The following is a 15,740-nucleotide window of genomic DNA, read 5'->3' on the forward strand; positions in this document are numbered from 1 at the left end:
ATGTACTTTACTTTTTTATTTGGCTCTATACTCCACAATTATATTTTTGCCACAATTATATTGTGTTTTCAATTACGTGTGACTGACTTGGCTTGTTACAGCACACATGCGCGAGATGGCTTATACAGGCTTATACGAAGATACAGAAAGTTTTTTTCTTTCTTTCTGTAATTGAGCAAACGGCTATGGCGAGTCAACTTACAATTCAAGTCCATAGGTGAAAGCAAGCAATTCATACAGTTCAACAGTGGGGATTGTAGTAAAAAAAAATAAAAAAAATAAAAGCGGTATATAGCGGTATTTTAATTTGAACACCGCAAGTACTGTACAAGATGTGTTTTTTTTCCGGTAGCCCACAGGGTAGCACGGTTAGTAAATGAGAGTGGAAATGTTTATTAACTATTTAATTTGCTTGAGTTGAGTTTTGCTTATTAGGTTTTATCTGAGAAGTCCATTTAATGTAATATCAGTTTTCTTCAATAGTTCCCTAGTTTGGATTCCATTTCACCGAGGTAGCTATAGCTTTCTCAGTTAACTATAACGTAAGAATGCGCAGTAGGAAAATACCTAGGCTAGATAACGTTAGCTACCTCTGCATGTCGAAAAAACAAAAATGCTGTTGTTGTACCAATAAATATTATGTGCATTTAATATTGAATGTTACAGCTGATTGTTCAGGATCTTACTAAGCGGTGCAGCTTCGGATTTGATCAAATCCTCAAAAGGCATAATGATTTTTCAGTTCTGTGAATTCAATTAAGAAGTAATATACACTCAGTGAGCACTTTATTAGGTATTTATTAGACTATAATCCCCTGCTGCTGTAGCCTTTCCACTTTGAGGTTTATCACTGTGTGGGTTAAGAGATGCTCTTTTTTGTTTTGTTTTGTGTATCTTGCCATTTTTAATGTTTTCTTTGTGTATTTGATGTCTGCTATGCATGTTTGATGGGAGGAGATGTATTTGTGTGTATATGTATGTGTATCGTGGGGTGGGGGTGGCCTGTGACGTTTCTGTAAAAAGTTTTCTTAAAAACCTTTACATGTGTAATGCCCTGACTTGTCATCTTCTGCTTGCAGACTCTGTGATAGAAGACAAAGAATATGAGGCGATGATGCAGATCGACTGTGAGGTGATGGACACCAGGATCCTCCACATCAAGACCAACAGTATACCAGCATTCCTGCGCACAAACCACTCCAACTCCCATCGCTCCACTGCAGGCAGTGGTCAGGCCATGCCTCCTGTGGGTGTTCTTTCAGGTTCTGCCGAAAGCTAACCAAGCCCACTCAAAACACAAAGCTAATCATTTACAGCCCATTTACTCTGCCTAGTGCCTATCCGGGGAGGGAGGTGTTGTGGTGAATTTGTTTCCATAATGAAGGTTCAAAATTAATTTCTTCTCTTGCTTTTCACTCACTTCTTGCTTTGGTCATATTGTTATCCTTACATGTTTTTGTGAAATATGTGAATTAGAAAGCATGGCTGTTTGGGATCTGGTCTGGGATTGATGAAATATTAGGTCATCTCTTGACTTTAGAAAAGACTTTGAGATTCCCAGAGGTTTTTATGGGAAAGATGGCTGTTCAATGAAGAGCCCTCCTACCTCTGCAGCTTGCATGTTCTCAAACCATGATGTCATAGCATATCTTCTCCGCAAGTTAGAACCATAGCTCTCTCTCTCAATTACACACTCTATCTCTCTCTTCTCACTCTCACTCGCTTTCTTGCTCTGTCTCACGCTCGCACTTGCTTAGCTACTCTCATAACACAAATACTGTAAGTTGCAGCCTATACTGTACTTCCCTGTTTCAAGTGGCAGCTCTTGACCTTCTACAAGTTTGTTTGCCATCCCATGGAGATGTTGTTAACAGGGGTACAGTTTAAAAACTTGTTCCAGATGGGTTTGAAAGTCTCTCCCGTTCTACAAATCCAAGTCATGGCAGTAGCAAGAGTTTTGCTTAATGGTTTTACTACTGAAGATAAACTTTTGGAATTGAATTTTTATTTTGCATTTAAGAAGAAGATGCAGCTGCTTTAAAAAATTTTACGTTAATCTAGTTTTGAATGTTTTGCACTTATCCATTTTTTTACTGAAGGATATGACTGATATTAAGCATTGAGAACCTGCAAATTGGTTCCATGTTACACCTCCAAAAATGAAAATAATGGGTATATTCAATAAATTCAAAATATCAGACAGTGAGCAATAGGTCTAAAATATACCGTATATGCCTTCTTGTGATGAGAAGTAAATTTAGATTTACCAAAGGATACAACAAAGGAATCCTTTGACTAAATAAAGGAACAGCCTAATTTCACTTCATTGTATTTATGACGCTTGGTTTCAAAGCAAAACTAATACATTAAGGCATTGATGCATTAAAAAGCAGGACTGATACTTTCAGGCATGGTGAGTTACTGTAAGTGACTCCTCTTATTGGAACCTTAGTGGTTGCAATCCGTGTCTATTCGTAATCTTTGCCAACAAGAACATTCTTCTAATGCCTGTTACATTTTAGGATATGGCTGTATTTCCTGATCATTTGAATGTCAGACACATAGCTAGCTTGCTTTTTGTGTGTACTATACTATTTTACAATTAAACAATGTTTTTAATTGAGTAACAAGGAATGAGGGTTATTTTCAAAACAATGAAGCAAATACTACAATCAAGGTGAAATTGTGATGATTTTCTTATCTCCCAATCTCTAAAATTAGCTCCTCATATTCTATAATATGCATGAAATATCCCAGTAAATATGCTTATACTATGGTCTGTGCAAATACTTGGTTTAAACCAATTTAAATCTCTGAAATTACCCAACATAGCCAGCTAAATAAACCAAACCAGATTTAGCAATCGGAGATGGCTAGCTTCTCTATTAGCAGCATGCTGAAAGGTAGCCTCCTTAATGGCTTCAAGTAGTTAGTGCCAGCAGAAAAAGTTTTATTTTGTGAATTGCCCCAAAATATTAATGTCTCCTCCTTATATTTAGATTTTTGGTAAATAGTATAAGCATAAGAATCCACTCCAAGGCGGTTGTAACGCCCTCCGTTTTGCATTAGGTGGTCCTTCACCTCCGTATTGTGTATTAAAACGCTTTAATGACCACCTCAGAGTGGATTGCATAATATTCCATCAAATTATACTCGCGTGTATACAGTGGGCTCCAGAAATAATGTCACCCTTAATAAAAACTAAGAAAAAGGCTGCATATAATAAACAACACACAATCTATATTTTATGTTTAGACATATGAGGGAACTACACAGGCTACTTTTATTTCAATAAATTTTCTCGTTTCAATGTTTTCATTAAGTCTGAAAACCATAGGTGTCAAAGAGTTTGGTTGATTCCATTGAATCATCAATAAAGCACACTACTTTACAATGTTGGAAAATAAATCTTATTAGCATATTATTTGTGCATATTTACCGAGGGTACCAAACTTCCCGAGCCCACTGTATATGCAAGGAATAGGCTAGGACCATGTGTGCATGAATGATGCACATACTGTACACAACTTCATGCACACATATCTTCATAAAATCCTTGATCATCATCAGTCAATCAGAATTTATCCAAGCAATGGCATAATGATACAGCACTGCAACTTTTATTACAGTCTCAGGGAAAGGTATGTTAAAATGCAGTACATGAACTTTGAACAGCAGATAGACAAAAATACATAACTTCTTGTTTTTAAATTAATGCATAACATACCAGAGGGATTACACATGATTGGATGGAGTTGGGGTCAATAGTTCTTATTTTGTGTTCTGTTGTGACTGCAAGATCTGAAAACATGCTGAAAGAGGTGAAAAAATTACCTGAAAGTAAACTATAGATTGTATGGCAGTTTGCAGTGTAACTCACCTGTGTGCATTTGCCTTTTTGTATCATCAAATAAATAAAATATTTATAATAATAATTATAATAAATATAATAATAATAATAATAATATTATTAATCTATATTTGGTGAAATAAAGTAATAGGAATATACATTTTATTATATCAAAATAAATATTACAAAGACCATATGTTTGAAAATGTGCAACTACAAGCTATTTGACTTTAAGCATATTGGAAAATGCACAATATTTTGTTCAGTGTACAATGACATGTATGAAGGAGGCAAATTCTACATCTGGATTTTATATTTTAATATGGATAGATTTTTATTGGGGTTCGCTTTTGTGTAGCTTTTGATACAGTGGAGCCAGTTTTTGTCTATTAAGGCAAAACCTTTGTTTAGTGACAAGTGAAATTCCACATCAGCTTTATCATTTTATTATGGGAGCAGGTAACCAATTCAATTTTTGTTTTTTGTTTTATTATCTCTTGTACTTGATTTACCAAATTTGTCAAATAAAACAGGATCTCAGGATTGTTGTTTGTGTTTACATTTTTTTATGTTTACTCACACACTCCAAATGTGTAAATGGTTTTGAATCGACCAAACCTCAAAGCTGAAGGAATCTGCTGCTTGAATAAACCTGTTCGTATGCATTGAGTTCATGAAATGTGTCAAATGAGATTGCGATATGGACGTGACACCTTTCTGTGGAGTTCTTTTGAAATTCAGGCCCCATGTCCAGATGCCAACATGCAACTCCAAAATACAACTCCTTATGCGTACTTCGTATGACTTAAATAATGCCAGCAATTGAAAGCAATGTAAATGTAAAAACAACACTAACATATGCAAACATTCTTATGCATTGTATTTAATTGTGAAAAATATGTATCAAGATTCATCTCCATTCATTCTGACATGTATATGTGGGTGCACATACATTTTATGTTGGGTATGGTTATGGGAAGGTAATGTACATGCTAATACACATAATTTAGATGGTGTGTGTGTATATATATATATATGCATATACATGTATGTATTGTATATACCCACATGCATACATCCATACACATATCAAAGGTTTTTGATAATCACTTGAGTAACTTGCAGTTGTTTTATTTATCAAACATTATTCCACAGGTTTTAAAATATATTATTTTCATTTAACTTCACTTGACATGTTAGGCTTAAATGCCATATTGTTGTTACTTGAGTTTTTTAAATAAATGAACAATGAACCATTACAGTAAAATGTATTGAAATAAGGTTTATTCTAAATTACAGTATATACAGTACATTCTGTTAAGTCATAACGAGCAGTACAATAACGACCTTGTCATGCTTCAATGAGTGATTAAATTTGACCAGCCCTTTTAGAGGTAAAAAAGTGGACATTAAATAGCAGGTTAAAAAAACCAAATCGTATGCAAGGCAGACACTAGTTTAAAAAAATTGTTGGTACCTCACGTGTAAAGACCCACAAGGGTCGTGCAGACTGCTCTACAATCCACTTTGATATAAAAATCATTTATTCCTTTTTTTTCTTTTATACAAAAAGTGCTGGGCAGCTTTGTTTTTTTTTTTCCTACAACCCCTGTTCAGTAGGCAAAAACTAAGTTGTAGGTGACCTGATGACCATTGTCCCAAGCATACAGGACCCGCTCCTTGGGGTTATAGTCAATATATGTGTTGTAGGAGTAGCTGTTGGCAAAGGGTAGTCGGGGTATCATCTGCGTGTTTGTGTGTGTGTCGAAGGCGTAAGAGATGTTGGCTCTCGCCCGGTCGAAGCTGTCAATGGCGTACAGGACGCCGCAGACGACGAAGCAGTTGCCGTAGAAGTTCCTGCGCAGGCCCGTCCTCCAGGTGGTCTCCTTCTGTATGCTGAGGTCCGTGGGGTTCACCTTAGTCAGGACAATCACCTCCTGGTGGAAAGCCTCCTCGTCTAGGGCCGGGTAGATCATCCACAGCCCGCTTTCGTCCACGGCAAAATCGATGTCCGAGTGGCCGCGCCACTGCCAGGGCGTGTCTTCCTCGAAGGCCGCATCGTGTAGTGTGGTCCACGCTGCCACGTAGCGCATCTTCAGGTCGAACTTGATGATGTCACGTGAGTAAGCTCGGTTGTAGAAGATGGCCCCATTGTAGACCATGTGACCTGTGCCGATCCAGTTGTATGGAAGCTTGTAGGAGTTGGAGGGCTGTCCTGGGGGAAGGCACGAAAACACGACAAATATTTCCTATTGTCTGTTTATATACTTGTTTGTGTGTTTACAGTATAAGATATACATGTGCTGCTGTATTACTTGTACGTGCAGTTGGGAGGTACCTTTTCTGAAGGTCTCCATGTCCGGGAATTCCAGCAGGATGTTTCCAAAGTAGTAGTTTGCGACGTAGATCTTGTTTTCAAGGCTCTTTGGATCCTTCATCCATGCTCCTTCCTGTTTGCCGTATGTGTTGTGGGTCACAGGATCGGAGATGGAGGCCAGGGTGTCCTTGCACTCACCTGTTAATGTCGAGACTGGTGAGGGTAGGTGTCTTTCTGATGTGTAGCACGCTGAATTACATCTTGCATAATCTTTCAATGCATTGAATTAGTTGTTTTGAGCACCATCAAATACAAACCTAAAGTGTCTTTATACCCCTTCAGTTTTTATGCTCAACAATGTCATGGGTATTTTAATAACGTGCCTTAATTCAAAAGGTCAGGTGAAATGTAATCTTAATTTTAGAAAACAATACTGTAACAATGCATCTACTATAACTTTCAACATTGCACTCTACATTCTGAGCTCTATGTTTACAATGGACTGATGATGGACACCAGTGCCAACTTAGCATTCAATGCAAAAACTTCAACCTTGCTACTGTAACATCTGCTATGAAGTGATTAGGGGTGACATCCCCAATAACACTGAATTCTTGCACAAAATGACAAATGCCTAAAAACTTGCCAGGAGTTTTTGTTGGCTCCATGCTCATGGCTTCTTCTGTTGGGCTCTCGGTCCAGCTGATTCGGTACTTGGGTTTAGCCGCTGCGACATCTTTGGCTGGCCGGGCTGTGGAAGTCGTGGTCGGCGATGCAGTCAGATGAGTGGAGGTCGGCGATTCCGTTTCCCCAGTGGTTTCTTGTGGAGGAGCAGAAGTGGTCGTGGTGGCTTCAGTGGCTGCAGCAGCAGTCTGGAGAATGGTAGTGGGGGTTGGAAGTGGTGCCGTTGTTGTAGTGGTGGGCGGTGCGATGGTTCCATGCGTTTCTTCTGCAGAACTTTCCAGCAGAGCAATGTTTGACCAGTTTTCATATGTAGCGCTAGGAATATAGGCGGGCAGGGCTGAGCCGATGTCAGAGGTCTGCCCTCTGTCTGCTGTGGTGGCCGGATCCGCAGGCTGTTTAGTCTTCACCCTCTCTCTCTCATTGGCTCTGGGGACCGTGTGTTTCCTCTTGAGGAGCAGATGGTCCAACACCAAATCCACTGATCCATCACCACTGACAACTTCCTCCACTGCCGCCACCACAGCTGCTCAGAGAGGACATGGAAGAAAGTCCGTTTCCATAGTAATTTGAAAACACCACAAATGCACAGACTAGGTTCTTAGAAGCCAACTGGTGTCATTGCTTCCTAAATGGAAACAGATTTCTTACTCCGATAGTCTGCACAGTGTTTGCAAAAGAATATGACTATATTGAAAAAATTGAAAGAAGATCATAGTCAATACATTTTCAGATACCTACAAGTTTTAAGTATATATAATGTATGTGTAACATAAGAAGCAGTAACAGTCTCACGGTGCTCGTCCATGTCTTGGTCCTCCTCCATGCTGGACTTGTAATAGGTTATCCCCCGGATTACCATCCCTGGTCGGACCTGAGCTTGCTTCTGATGTTCCTCCACCCTCAACTCCTCCTCCATCACTCTCTCCGGCTGGCTCCTCTTCAGGAGGGGTCTGGATGGGCCCTGTGTCCCCACAAACTTCTCCTCGTGCTCTTTCTGTAGTAGTAAAGGGTTCATTATTTTTAAATGTCTGTAAAGACAAATATGTAGATGGAGCATTGATTGCAATTGACCTAGGTTTTGGGGTTGCAGGGGGAGAGTTCTCAGGGAGTTGAAAGAGGCTGGGCTGACATACCAGTATAAATGGATTTAAAGTTTCCTAGGTTTCTGGGATTACTGGTACAGTAGTTCCTCACAATGAGACAGGATACCGGTGAGAGATCATCACTCCTAGCTGTCTTCGGAAGTACATTGTGAGCTGTATGGAGCAAAATAGTCAACTATTGGCATGTTGGAGGGCTGTGGCTTCAGGACAGGCAGGGGATTATGCTATGTTACATTCCGGGGGGGGGGGGTGTGTTTGGGGGAGGGGGGGTAATAGCAATTGCAGACCGAGTGGGATGACGTAGATGGGGATTGCAGGCAATTGAGGGGGGAAGGGGCAGTTTGAGCGATCATCGACTATCATGGATGTAACTTGTGGATTTGTTTTTTTCCCTTCATTTGGCGCCCCCCTACATAAAGATGGCCTTGGCCATCTGTGGTGCCTCTGCCTAGGACTGGCCCTGCTTCAGCCCTCCTGCTGTCTGTGTGAGGTTGGTGTAAATGCAGATTCCACAAATTCTTCACAAATTAATTGGGGAAAAAATGGGAGAAATAGTTTTACAAAACTGTCCCATCTGTTATGGACAGGTGATCTCACTTCAGTCCTGGGTTCTGGCCATTCCACTCAAGGCTGTGAGTCTCTGGCCTCTTTCATCTGAGTCTTGCACACGCTGAGCTGTGTAGGGAAAAAGTCTGACTTTCTGTAACTGCTGGAAAGGCCTCTCTGATTCTTGGAATAACAGGCTTGCTTGCCATTTGTTAATCTGTTGAGCAGGTTTCCAAACTGGCCCAAGGAAGCTGGACAGCATTTCCAGCCCTAATTACAGGGCAAAGACATAGTATTAAGTGCCACCCTCTTCTAATTTTTAGATATTTAATCGCATTAGACCTGCCAGGTCCCAACTGACCATAGTAATTACTTCTGTTTTATTACATTTATCTCCTGACTTTAAGTAAGATTTTATGGCATGAAAACCAATTCTGCTACTTTGGCGAAATGATTTATATAAAGTGTACCTACCTAATTATTAAATAAAAGTTAAATACTATTAAAGTTAAATAAAAATGTTTTCTGTGCAAAGAATTGCAGGGGAGTAGATTAATAATAATATTTGAGAACACCCTGTCCCACATCTGTGCTGGCTGGGGTGAGGATTAGAATCTCCAAAAATAACTGTACTGCCAACTCACAGATGTTGTATCAGGATTGTATCTCAGCATGAAATTGAAAGAATATATACATATAAAAAGATATAAATCTATTCACATGTAATGAACAGGTCTTAAAGGAAAACACCAAAATTTTGGGAAATATGCCTAGCATATTATAGCTTAGCAAAAGACTTGAAGCCTATCGGAGTCAGTAGCCTAGAAATACACCTTACAGCAACCTGTAAGCTGTCTTATTTACACAAGGTTTCATGTGTATTTGAAATACATGTGTGGGAAATTGAGCCAGTCAATGCACAAAAATGAAAATGAAATCGAACATCTCGTCCTTTAAGTAGGACTAGCGTTGGAGACAGGAACTAGGCCCTACCTTGTGTTCTGTGTCAGTGGCGGCAGCGTCCCTCTGGAGCGGGGGCATAGGCATGCGTTTCTTCTTGTCTGATCGCGGTTGTGTGCTGCTCTCCTTTACCGGGGTCTGGACCTGCTCTTCTGCCCCAGTCATCACCGTCTGCTCTGTGTGGTTCTGGGACACAGTCTGATTGCAAAGCACAGCACAGCATGATTGGTTAGACAAAGTGGAGGGGGCTAGTTTACGCTTATTTATCTGAATTTAGACGGTCTGCCTAATCTACATGAGAAAATGCCCCAGGAAACTTGCTTTCTCTGGATGTACACAGCAATTTGTGAATCGCAAACATTGCCCAGTGCTTCAGTACTTACAAGTCCTTGTTGATTTCTCATTTTAGCCTCCAAGTGTGCATACAAGTTAAATTGGAATTGCCAGATTAAATATTGCATTTTGTTAATTTATTAATAATACATAAATATGAATAATGTCATTGGTTCAACCAAATAGTTCTACTTTGTAAGACAACATTAATGTTAAGCAAAAGTATATCCTTATTTTTTTCATCCAAAAAACTGCTTAAGGTGGCATGAGTAGACTCAAAGAAAAATGGTTCCAAAGAAAACCCTGCAATAGAACCCTATCTAGTTCAAGGGTTCTTTGTCGAGCAAAATATTTTTCTGTCTTTCACACTTCACACCTATGATAGGGGGTTCCAAAAATGACTTTAAATGGTTCTTCTATGGAGACAAGCCAAATAACCTTTTTTTTTTTTTACCGTAGAGTGTATACCCGTACAGTATGCATTACAACTGATTACATAACCAAATATGTGATTTATATGCACGTATAACATCTTCATTATCATGGCATATCTCTATGAATAATGCATAAGCTTTTGTCCAGTGTTGACCTTGAGAGAAGTGACATCCGGTGTTACATCACGTTTGAGAATGCCCTTTTGCGGTGACTTGTATTACGTCTTTCTTCACAGTAACTGATATCATTATTTATATGATTGCACAATACATGCTTCACAACGCCTGTAATTACACGCAGATACTTCAAAACGAAACTTTTTTTCTAAGTTATACAAACCCGGTATTCAAATCGCATCACTGGAAAATTTAGCACCTTACCTTTTCAATATTTTCAACTCGATTGAGAAGTTTTGTCGTGATGGAGTGCAACTTTAACAAATCCATTCCATAAAGAGCTCCTTCCAGCAAATCCATAATGGTTGATATCTAAAGAAAAATATATTATGTCACAGTTGGTTCCAGAAAAAGTCGTATCAATGAAAGATAAAATTGATTAAAACCATGGAATGCAATCATCGATCCACCTCACCCAACTAGGAGGGTTCATACAAGATTAAGGTCTAGGAGATCAACGACACTTCCTAAATCTCAACTAATTCAAACCCAATTTGTCCTCCATGACAATTAGTTACCAAGTGGTCTTATTACCGTTCCTTAGTGTAAACGTGAAATGCTTAGGCTTTTAGTGCGTTTTCGTTGTAGAGGTGCTTAACATTACTTTGATGTCATCCTTCCCGGCGTCTTGTAGCTTCTTGAACCTGAAATCCCCTTCGCAGGGGTTCAGAGCGGAGGGAGGGGCAATGCAGGCGCACTTGCAGTCCGACCCCGAAGTGAGAGTCTCCACGGTGTAAAAGTCTTGCGCCTTGGCGCTATCTTCCTCGATTCGCCGGCACGCGCTCCTGCTGAGGGGTCTGACGACACATTTACACCTGCAGTCAGACCCTTCCGACAGCGCTTTCACTTTGTCATAATCACCCAGTAGCTACAACAGAAAGAAGGCAGATGCATTTTTCCACCTGAAGAACTGTGTGGCACATTGTCAACGTTCACCAAAATTTAGCGGAGAAATAATTATATGTACGGTCCTGACACGAGAAAATAACTAGTAAGATGTTGACTCATAAAATAAATATTAAAAATGTGTTTTTTACTTTAAGTAGGCTACAGCAAATAGACGAGTTATTGAAACTATGAGCGACTCAAGTAACAATAATATATCCCTATAGTACCGTGTACTGGACTATATGTAGGTTATACAAAAATAATGCAATAATAATAATAATAATAATAATAATAATAATAATAATAATAATAATAATAATAAATAAGTGTGGTTTTTGATCTCACTTCCTCTAAAACCTAAAAAAAAAAAAGTTCAATACCTGAGTCATGATATTTTCCTGGTTGTCCATATCGTCCTCCAGCGTCTCGTAATCCCCATTCAGCTCACCGTCCTGTTCAGGAGTTACATCATCTAGCTTGTCGCCCGCCACCTCATTCGGAGAGACTGAACTACAAGCGAGCGCAAGGCACCAAACAACGTACACCGGCACCAATTTAGACATCACAGCTTATGGAACGGAGGTTGAAAGTGTCACTGAGAGGGTTATGGAAACCGACACTTAATATAGACAATCTTACTGGAAACTAGTAATAGTTTAATTTAATTTACCTTCTTTTTCAGGTACAGCTTGCATATTATATTGTGCGCGCTGCACTGATATATTGCAAGGATGAACCTTGCAGGCCGAAATGAAATACTCTGCTAGCTTTTAATGGAAGTCACTATCTGGCCCCGGTGACGGTAAAATCCCTCCTCTGTCTCTGGATAATACCAGGGAAAGACTGGCTACTGAAATTTCTGAAGGATAGTTAGTTCGTGGGTAGGACCTCTTTGCAGAAGTCGAAGTAGGGAGGAGTCATACATCGACATGCTTAGAGGTTTCCAGTAAGCTGACTTTGATTTATTTGTTTATTTATATATTTTAACATGTAGTATACAACAGGGAATAATTGTTTCTCTCATTTTACAATCCAGGAGGGAACCAGCAGTCAAACGTCACCTGGCACAAAACCTAAACATTTCTTGTATAAAGTGAATGCGTTGCATTATTCACAGAATTACATAATAAACCTGTCTTTTGCATCTTCTGATAAAAAATACTAATTTATAGTAGCATCTGGTGGTTAGGTAAATTAATTTCAAAGATGCTGTGCGGTCCTTTGCACTCTTCAGCATCTTGTGAAGCGAGAACTTACCTTATCCACAAGCGCCACCAAGTGTATTTTTATCTCCTCAACAGGGCTCACTCAAAAATAGATTTTGAAAAATCATCTTAACCGAACTCTACTGGATGAAAAATGAATAAAATAAAATAAAATAGATATTTCTTGACGTTCTATTATTAAATTGTCAGCTCACTAATGACATCACTTTGATCACTTGTGTGAAAAAATGTGTGAACATTCTGTAATGTTCTAAATCCAGTTGTTTCAAGATTCTGTGTTATTTTTTCTAAATCATTTTGACATTCAACGGTAAGCTACATTGTAAAGCGTGCAATAACATTCGATTGTTTCTAGAGAAATTAAGCGCTCGAACAATTGCCATCACAAAGGTTTATTCACGGGACATGCATATGCAAAATATCCCACTCACGTGCAAAATAATAAAAGTACAACAATAATGAGGACAAATACAAACAAAGTGTAATATGTTAAAAACATCAATTCCAGTGCTTCACCTCTTTCAATGGTCGTTCTGGATGACTTCTGGGGTGCTTTCTCGGGCCTTATAACCGAAAACTCTCCAACCAGGAATAGTGGCATTATTCCTAGTTTTTGTTACCGCCTAAAATAACACTGAAACAAAGCATTTTGCACATTTAAACAGTATTAATTTAATTCGCAACAATTTCACATTTTGACAATGTACTTAGTGTACACATATTCCCCCCTTTTGCAATTTGTCAATCCATTGATACTAGTTCATATTTGAAAGGTTTCTTTCAAATGGTCATTGACAGATCCACACCTGAAGAGTGTTTCTGATCTGTCAGACAGGTTATTATGGAGCTGTCATCAGCTGTGGAGGTCTACCTTGACCTGCCAGTCCCTTTGTGATTAGTATGCTCACGAGTGCTCTCTTTCTTCTTAATTATGTTCCAAACAGTTGATTTCGGTAAGGGTACAGTTTGGCCGATATCTCTAACCTTTTTATTCTTGTTTCTCAGTCTATGTTAAGGTACCTGACTGGGACAGGCAAGGTCGGTGGTTCAAATCCTGGTCCAGCCGCAATAAGATCTGCACAGCCATTGGACCCTTGAGCAAGGCCCTTAAACCTGCATTGCACCAGGGGAGGATTGCTTAGTCCTGCTTAGTCTAATGAACTGTATGTCGCTCTGGATAAGAGCATCAGCCAAATGCCATTAATGTAATGTAAAATGTCATAAGGGCTTCTTTGACTTCCATTGACACAACTTTGGTCTTCATGTTGATAAACAGCAATAATAGTCTCCAAAGGTGATCAAAAGACTAGATGCTGAGAACTTTCTTATACCTGCATTAAGGAGGCAATTAAACACACCTGAGCAATTACAAGCACCCGTAAAGCCATGGGTTCCAAACGTTATGGTGCCCTGAAATGGGGGGACTATGTATATACACTGCTGTAATTTCTACACGGTGACACCAAATGTATAAAAATACTCTTTAATAAAATCTGTGAATGTACACTTTAACCACATGTTAATTGTGTGACTACAAATCTAAAATAGTGGCAAATCAGAGGCAAATCAAGACATAATGGGTCTCTGTCCCAAACAATATGGAGTGCACTGTGTATCTACTTATAACAAAAAGTATAACATGTAAAATATATCAATCAGTCCAGGTACAGCTCCTCAAAAACACATACATATGGAATCTATCTGGCTATTTAGTCTTCAAAATTTAAGCAGTGCAGTGTCAGGACCCTGCAGACCTCCAGGTATCCTCCAGGGTTTGTTCCTTGGTCCTTTCCTCTTCTCTCTTGATACCAAGACTCTTGGCTCTGTCATCTCCTCCATGCCCACTCTCATCACTGCTACTCTGATGGCCCTCTACTTTTCTCTCTCTTCCCTGCTGATACACTGGTCTCAGTACACTTCTCAGCTTGCCTACAAGACATCTTGAGCTGGATGGCAAACTGTCACCTGAAACTCAACTTGACTAAAACTGAGATGCTACTGTGTACTTCCCAGCCAAATGCACCCCACTGCTTGACCTTTCACTAGCCCTGGAATGCACCACAGTGTCAGTCTCTCCATCTGCCAGGAACCAATAGTGGTACTGGAGAACAAACTGTCCCTCTCCAAGAATATCACAGCAGTATGTCAGCAATGCAGATTTCCCCTGTACAACATCCACAGAATCTATCCCCTCCTCAGCACCTACTGAAAACAAATTGTGGTCCAGGTACTTGTCTCTCTTTTCTCTTCCCTGCCATCAGACCATCCAGAACACTGCTGTTGGTCTGATATATAGCTTCCCCTGGCTCAATCATGCCATTCCATTTCTCACCTCCCTCTGGTTGCTGCTGTTATTGGCTCACATTAAATTGAAAACTTGGTCCTAGCTTATTGGGCAGAAAAGGCATGGCTCCATCATATGTTCAAAGGATCATCAGATCCTACTCACAGCCTGACCTCTCAATTCTCCAGCCTCTGGAAATCTTTGCCCATAATCATTTTTGACAATCAATCAATGTTGCACAATACTATTTTGTATATGTTTTGTATATGTAATTTAATATCTACCTGCCCAGTGAATCAGGTAATGCATTACAAATGTCCATGTATCATCTATTAAGTACTTGATATTACATATTTATACTACATGTATACATATATATTACATAAGTTCGGTTGAAATATGTCAGTTGGGTTCGTAACTAAAATTCTCCAGAGACAGTCTGGGCCTGAAGTTGTGGTTTGCACTTCTCACAGTAGGTGGCAATGTTCCATCCACTAAGATTGTGGGGCCTGAGATGTTCTTTTGGTACAATCCAGTACATAAAAATAAGGAAATCATGGACATCATGGAAAATTAATATTATTCGGCAGATGTGATGTTACTAAGTAATATCATTTCAGGGAGAGGAAAACAATTCAGTAGGTGACAGTCCTTGAAAAGTCTGAATGATTTGCTTCAGATATGGTTTCAGATATAGGTTTGTGCAAAATATTTAAAATGTAGGACCAAACTAAATGCTACAAATGGGAATACTTACACAAGCTGTATTGTGTACATTTTGTTGAATATGAATGTCCCTGTATGATGTGATAGTAGGCAACAGCCTTTTAAGTCAAACTAAGCAAATGTCTCACACTTTGCTTCACACTTAGGTGACACATCAGCAACAGTGGAATGGCAAATGTGAAGGTGTTCTTTTGGTCATGTTTTCTGACACG

General features: G+C 39.3%; 2 protein-coding genes across 2 annotated transcripts in view; one reads left to right on the plus strand and one right to left on the minus strand.

The window, feature by feature from the left end:
• LOC133128611 (cyclic AMP-dependent transcription factor ATF-6 alpha-like) overlaps nucleotides 1-4,393 on the plus strand; it is a 38,156-nt gene extending 33,763 nt beyond the window's left edge. The window contains exon 16 of the mRNA XM_061242270.1: nucleotides 1,080-4,393. Within this exon, the coding sequence (XP_061098254.1) occupies nucleotides 1,080-1,279 (200 nt within the window). The 3' untranslated portion in view covers nucleotides 1,280-4,393. The remainder of the gene's footprint in view (nucleotides 1-1,079) is intronic.
• Nucleotides 4,394-5,117: 724 nt separating this feature from the next.
• olfml2bb (olfactomedin-like 2Bb) lies at nucleotides 5,118-12,112 on the minus strand. Its single transcript, XM_061242269.1, has 8 exons — nucleotides 11,673-12,112; nucleotides 11,009-11,272; nucleotides 10,609-10,716; nucleotides 9,494-9,658; nucleotides 7,644-7,845; nucleotides 6,814-7,374; nucleotides 6,189-6,365; nucleotides 5,118-6,065 (listed from the first exon to the last, which is right to left on the minus strand). The coding sequence occupies exons 1-8, from the start codon at nucleotides 11,853-11,855 to the stop codon at nucleotides 5,464-5,466; spliced, it is 2,262 nt and encodes a 753-aa protein (XP_061098253.1). The 5' UTR covers nucleotides 11,856-12,112; the 3' UTR covers nucleotides 5,118-5,463.
• Nucleotides 12,113-15,740: the final 3,628 nt, after the last annotated feature.

Source organism: Conger conger, chromosome 5, assembly GCF_963514075.1.
Source record: "Conger conger chromosome 5, fConCon1.1, whole genome shotgun sequence".
Classification (NCBI taxonomy): domain Eukaryota; kingdom Metazoa; phylum Chordata; class Actinopteri; order Anguilliformes; family Congridae; genus Conger; species Conger conger.